The 6,000-nt window shown below is 48.0% G+C and overlaps 1 protein-coding gene across 1 annotated transcript in view; it reads left to right on the plus strand.

Annotated features, from left to right (window-relative positions):
• Positions 1-6,000, plus strand: part of LOC121574615 (general transcription factor 3C polypeptide 1) — a 66,533-nt gene that overhangs the window by 26,749 nt on the left and 33,784 nt on the right. Inside the window, exons 10-16 of the mRNA XM_045222747.1 lie at positions 145-335; positions 450-541; positions 1,186-1,339; positions 3,520-3,623; positions 3,864-4,018; positions 4,143-4,215; positions 4,532-4,980. Coding sequence (XP_045078682.1) covers positions 145-335; positions 450-541; positions 1,186-1,339; positions 3,520-3,623; positions 3,864-4,018; positions 4,143-4,215; positions 4,532-4,980 — 1,218 coding nt within the window. The remainder of the gene's footprint in view (positions 1-144; positions 336-449; positions 542-1,185; positions 1,340-3,519; positions 3,624-3,863; positions 4,019-4,142; positions 4,216-4,531; positions 4,981-6,000) is intronic.

Below are 6,000 nucleotides of genomic sequence, written 5' to 3' on the forward strand. Positions count from 1 at the left end.
TGTTTGTTGTAGCACAGATATGATTGGCTGTCAGGTAGAAAAGGGAATCGTGTCAGCTCTATTCATTCTATTTCTATCTGCAACGTTGAGCGTTTCAAGACCCTGAATATGCCCCTGCTTTACCTTGGTTCACTTGTCTCTCAGGTGAGACCACGCCCCCTACCGAAGGGGGAGCCAATCAAGAGCTAGAGCTGGAATCTCGGCTCAGCACTGGTGAGGGGCAGGAGTCAAAATTCAGTCCTGACGTTTCATTGGACCAGACGGAGAGTATGTTAGTAGGCAACAGCCAACCAGAGGACAGCGTCACGGTCATCGAGGAGATCCCCAGTCAAAAGGTGTGGCTGTGTGTCTCAAACAAAAATGATTATGTAAGATCTCTGCAGATCTAGTACATGAATTCCATGTCTGAATCTCTCTCTCTCTCTCCCCCCTGGTCTCTGTTTGGTCAGGAGTGTACCCGCCAGACGTACCGCCTGCTGAAAAGGAAGAACATGATTGTGGAAGCTGTCCGGAGCCTCAAGATCATCGAGGGCCTCTTCACGTCAGTTACATCACTTCCTGTCTCACTTCCTGCTACACTATCACTGGGATTTGTAGTTTAAAAGAATTAAATTCTCAATCTGATTCTATTGTCCTTCTCTCCCTCCTCGCTCTCCCTCTTCCTCCCTCTTCCCCCCTCTCTCTCCCCTCTCTCTTCCCCCTCTCTCCCTCCCCCCCTCCCTCTTCCCCCCTCTCTCTCCCCCCTCCCTCTTCCCCCCTCTCTCTCCCCCCTCTCTCTTCCCCCATCTCTCTTCCCCCCTCTCTCTCTCCCTATCTCTCGCCCTCCTCTCTCTCTCTCTCCCTCTCTCGCCCCCCTCTCCCTCTTCCTCCCTCTTCCCCCCTCTCTCCCTCTTCCCCCCTCTCCCTCTTCCTCCCCCTCTCTCCCTCTTCCCCCTCTCTCTCCCCCCTCCCTCTCGCCCCCCTCTCTCTCTCCCTCCCTCTCTCTCGCCCCTCTCTCTCTCTCCCCCCTCTCTCTCCCCCCCTCTCTCGCCCTCCTCTCTCTCTCTGTCCCTCCCTCTCGCCCCCCTCTCTCTGTCCCTTCCTCTCTCTCTCTCGCCCCTCTCTTTCTCTCTCTCTCTCTCTCTCTCTGTCCCCCCCTCTCTCTCTGTCCCCCCCCTCTCTCTCCCTCTCCCTCCCTCCCTCCAGACTCCAGAGGTTGGTCCAGGATGAGGAGAAGTTAGATGGTGTCAACACTAAGTGTTGTAAGAAGTCTATCCTGCGTCTCATCAGATCTCTGTCTAAAGAGGGAATGCTCAAACTGTTCAGAACCACTGTTATACAGGACGGAGTCAGCAAGAAGGTACACACACTGGACACACACACTGGACACACACACTGGACACACACACTGGACACACACACTGTTCAGAACCACTGTTATACAGGACGGAGTCAGCAAGAAGGTACACACACACACACCATAGATTATACAGTTGAAGTCGGAAGTTTACATACACCTTAGCCAAATACATTTAAACTCAGTTTTTCACAACTCCTGACATTTAATCCTAGTAAAAATTCCCTGTTTTAGGTCAGTTAGGATCACCACTTTATTTTAAGAATGTGAAATGTCAGAATAATATTAGAGAGAATGATTTATTTCAGCTTTTATTTCTTTCATCACATTCCCAGTGGGTCAGAAGTTTACATACACTCAATGAGTATTTGGTAGCATTCACTTTAAATTGTTTAACTTGGGTCAAACGTTTCGGGTAGCCTTCCACAAGCTTCCCACAATAAGTTGGGTGAATTTTGGCCCATTCCTCCTGACAGAGCTGGTGTAACTGTGTCAGGTTTGTAGGCCTCCTTGCTCGCACACGCTTTTTCAGTTCTGCCCACACATTTTCTATAGGATTGAGGTCAGGGCTTTGTGATGGCCACCCCAATACCTTGACTTTGTTGTCCTTAAGCCATTTTGCCACAACTTTGGAAGTATGCTTGGGGTCATTGTCCATTTGGAAAACCCATTTGCGACCAAGCTTTAACTTCCTGACTGATGTCTTGAGATGTTGCTTCAATATATCCACGTAATTTTCCTTCCTCATGATGCCATATATTTTGTGAAGTGCACCAGTCCCTCCTGCAGCAAAGCACCCCCACAGCATGATGCTGCCACCCCCGTGCTTCACGGTTGGGATGGTGTTCTTCGGCTTGCAAGCATCCCCCTTTTTCCTCCAAACGTAACGATGGTCGTTATGGCCAAACAGTTCTATTTTTGTTTCATCAGACCAGAGGACATTTCTCCAAAAAGTACGATCTTTGTCCCCATGTGCAGTTGCAAACCGTAGTCTGGCTTTTTTATGGCGGTTTTGGAGCAGTGGCTTCTTCCTTGCTGAGCGGCCTTTCAGGTTATGTCGATATAGGACTCGTTTTACTGTGGATATAGATACTTTTGTACCTGTTTCCTCCAGCATCTTCACAAGGTCCTTTGCTGTTGTTCTGGGATTGATTTGCACTTTTCGCACCAAAGTGCGTTAATCTCTAGGAGACAGAACGCGTCTCCTTCCTGAGCGGTATGACGGCTGCGTGGTCCCATGGTGTTTATACTTGCGTACTATTGTTTGTACAGATGAACGTGGTACCTTCAGGCGTTTGGAAATTGCTCCCAAGGATGAACCAGACTTGTGGAGGTCTACAATTTTTTTTCTGAGGTCTTGGCTGATTTCTTTTGATTTTCCCATGATGTCAAGCAAAGAGGCACTCAGTTTGAAGGTAGGCCTTGAAATACATCGACAGGTACTCCTCCAATTGACTCAAATGATGTCAATTAGCCTATCAGAAGCTTCTAAAGCCATCACATAATTTTCTGGAATTTTCCAAGCTGTTTAAAGGCACAGTCAACATTTTACATTTACATTTTAGTCATTTAGCAGACGCTCTTATCCAGAGCGACTTACAGTTAGTGAGTGCATACATTTTCATACTGGCCCCCCGTGGGAAACGAACCCACAACCCTGCCGTTGCAAGCGCCATGCTCTACCAACTGAGCTACAGGGGACCCTTCGTAGTGTATGTAAACTTCTGACCCACTGGAATTGTGATACAGTGAATTATAAGTGAAATAATCTGTCTGTAAACAATTGTTGGAAAAATTACTTGTATCATGCACAAAGTAGATGTCCTAACCGACTTGCCAAAACTATAGTTTAACAAGACATTTGTGTGTATGTAAACTTCCGACTTCAACTGTATATTCAACTTAGTTTCTCTAACAGTTTCACTTTTGACCTCCTCTCCCTCTCCTCTCCTCTCATCCACCTGTCCTCTCCTCTCCTCTCCTCTCCTCTCCTCTCCTCTCCTCTCCTCTCCTCTCCTCTCCTCTCCTCTCCTCTCCTCTCTCTCCTCTCCCTCTCCCTCTCCCTCTCCCTCTCCCTCTCCCTCTCCCTCTCCCTCTCCTCTCCTCCCCCTGTCCTCTCCTCTCCTCTCCTCCCCCTGTCCTCTCCTCTCCTCTTCTCCACCTCTCCTCCTCCTCCCCTCCAGGTGGAGTTTATAGTCCATCCCTCTGTGACTCCTAGTGATGCTATAGTGAAGTCAGCTATAGAACAGGTCCGTTTCCGTATCTCCAGCTCCTACTCTGCAGCACGGTGAGACACACACACACACACACACACACACACACACACACACACACACACACACACACACACACACACACACACACACACACACGTATAAGAGTGTGTAAAGGCTCCTCTATAACTGGGCTCACTCTCTCTCTTTCCCTTCTCTCTCTCTTTCCTTCTCTCTCTCTTTCCTTCTCTCTCTCTTTCCTTCTCTCTCTCTTTCCTTCTCTCTCTCTTTCCTTCTCTCTCTTTCTCCCCCAGTAGTAATGAAGTTCAGGAGGAGGAGAAGGCTAAGGAGAGGGAGAGGAAGACTGAGGGAAATGAGAGCCCTGCTAAACTCCAGAGGATGAGAACAGAAGACAAGATGGGAGTCCAGAACAAAGAGAAAGAACTGAGGAACTTCAAACCTTCAATAGGTAACTTGTGTGTGATTTGTAACCTGCTACCAGGAATAGGAGTGTTCAGTAGCTGAGAAGTCTCTGTCTCTGTCTCTCTCTCTCTCGCTCTCTCTCTCTCTGCTCTCTCTCTCTCTCTCTCTAGTCCCAGGTCTGAGCAAGACGTTGGGGTTCCAGCCTAAGATGCCTCGTCTGAGACTGACACACACCTTCCTGTGGTACGTACCAACATCACCCTTAAACTAACTCCAAAAGTCAAGCAACAGGTTTTTCCCTTGTGGGATAAATAAAGTATTTTGAATTGAATTTATTGTTCTAGCAAAAATAGGATTTCATGCCACACAGTGTATACTGGGCAACGTAAGGCGGTTCAGTTACAAAATAGTCAGAGAAACACCTAAAAAAACTATTTATTTTATTTAACCTTTATTTAACCAGGTAAGCCAGTTGAGAACAAGTTCTCATTTACAACTGCGACCTGGCCAAGATAAAGCAAAGCAGTCAATATTTATCGTTGATCAAATGTCCTCCTAGGTATCTGACCTACGGACACCCCCTGAGACACACGCCCACCACCGCTTCCCTGGACTTCCACACCACCTCCAGCTCTATCGTCCTCCCCACTGACAACCCTAGTGTCCAGACTACCTACCCCACCACCCCCACCCCCAGGAACCCTGTTAACGCTGCCAACAACCCCTCACAACCCCAAACTACACACACTGACAACGCCCGTCCTTCTAGCTCTGAACACACAGACCTCACCACCTCAAGCCCCCAAAACACAGACACCCCAAATCCCCAAAACTCGGACCTCCCCGACACCCAGAACCCAACCGTTGACAATTCTGAAATAAGAGACCCCGCCTCCACAGAGGGACAGCCAGGCCTGACCTCTGACCCGGACGTGATGTCATCATTGGCCGAGGAAGGGCAGGAGGTGACCAATCTGACGGATGTCGGACACGACCCTAACATGAAAGGTACATTTCCTGAGAAATATGTGAATAAATGCTAACCTCCCCTGTTATGGGGAACAGTAAGAGGTTAGCATGTATATGCTAACCTCCCCTGTTATGGGGAACAGTAAGGGGTTAGCATGTATATGCTAACCTCCCCTGTTATGGGGAACAGTAAGGGGTTAGCATGTATATGCTAACCTCCCCTGTTATGGGGAACAGTAAGAGGTTAGCATGTATATGCTAACCTCCCTGTTATGGGGAACAGTAAGGGGGTTAGCATGTATATGCTAACCTCCCTGTTATTGGGGAACAGTAAGGGGTTAGCATGTTAACCTCCCCTGTTATGGGGAACAGTAAGGGGTTAGCATGCTAACCTCCCCTGTTATTGGGGAACAGTAAGGGGTTAGCATGCTAACCTCCCCTGTTATTGGGGAACAGTAAGGGGTTAGCATGTTAACCTCCCCTGTTATGGGGAACAGTAAGAGGTTAGCATGTATATGCTAACCTCCCCTGTTATGGGGAACAGTAAGGGGTTAGCATGTATATGCTAACCTTCCCTGTTATTGGGAACAGTAAGAGGTTAGCATGTATATGCTAACCTCCCCTGTTATTGGGAACAGTAAGAGGTTAGCATGTTTTGTGGCCATGAGCCTTTATTCAGGATTATCCACATTAATGTAGAAGTGGTTAGAAACACTTTCTATTCTTATTTACAATAAAAGTGACTCCAAAATGACACAGTACATTATTTACCATTCATTATTTACCAACATGATCCAAAACACAACCAAAACAAACTGCAAATGCATCCAACAAGTGTGTAGAGTCACAAGCTTGGTGTCGTCATTGCGTGCTGGGAATATGGCACCAAATACTAAATATTTGTACTAAATTTAATGCTCTCGTCTCTCCCTCTCTCCCCCTCTCTCGTCTCCGTCTCTCCCTCCCTCCCCCTCTCTCGTCTCTCCCCCTCTCGTCTCTCCCTCTCTCGTCTCTCCCCCTCTCGTCTCTCCCCCTCTCTCGTCTCTCCCTCTCTCCCCC

The sequence above is a fragment of the Coregonus clupeaformis genome, chromosome 1 (genome assembly GCF_020615455.1).
Source record: "Coregonus clupeaformis isolate EN_2021a chromosome 1, ASM2061545v1, whole genome shotgun sequence".
NCBI lineage: Eukaryota > Metazoa > Chordata > Actinopteri > Salmoniformes > Salmonidae > Coregonus > Coregonus clupeaformis.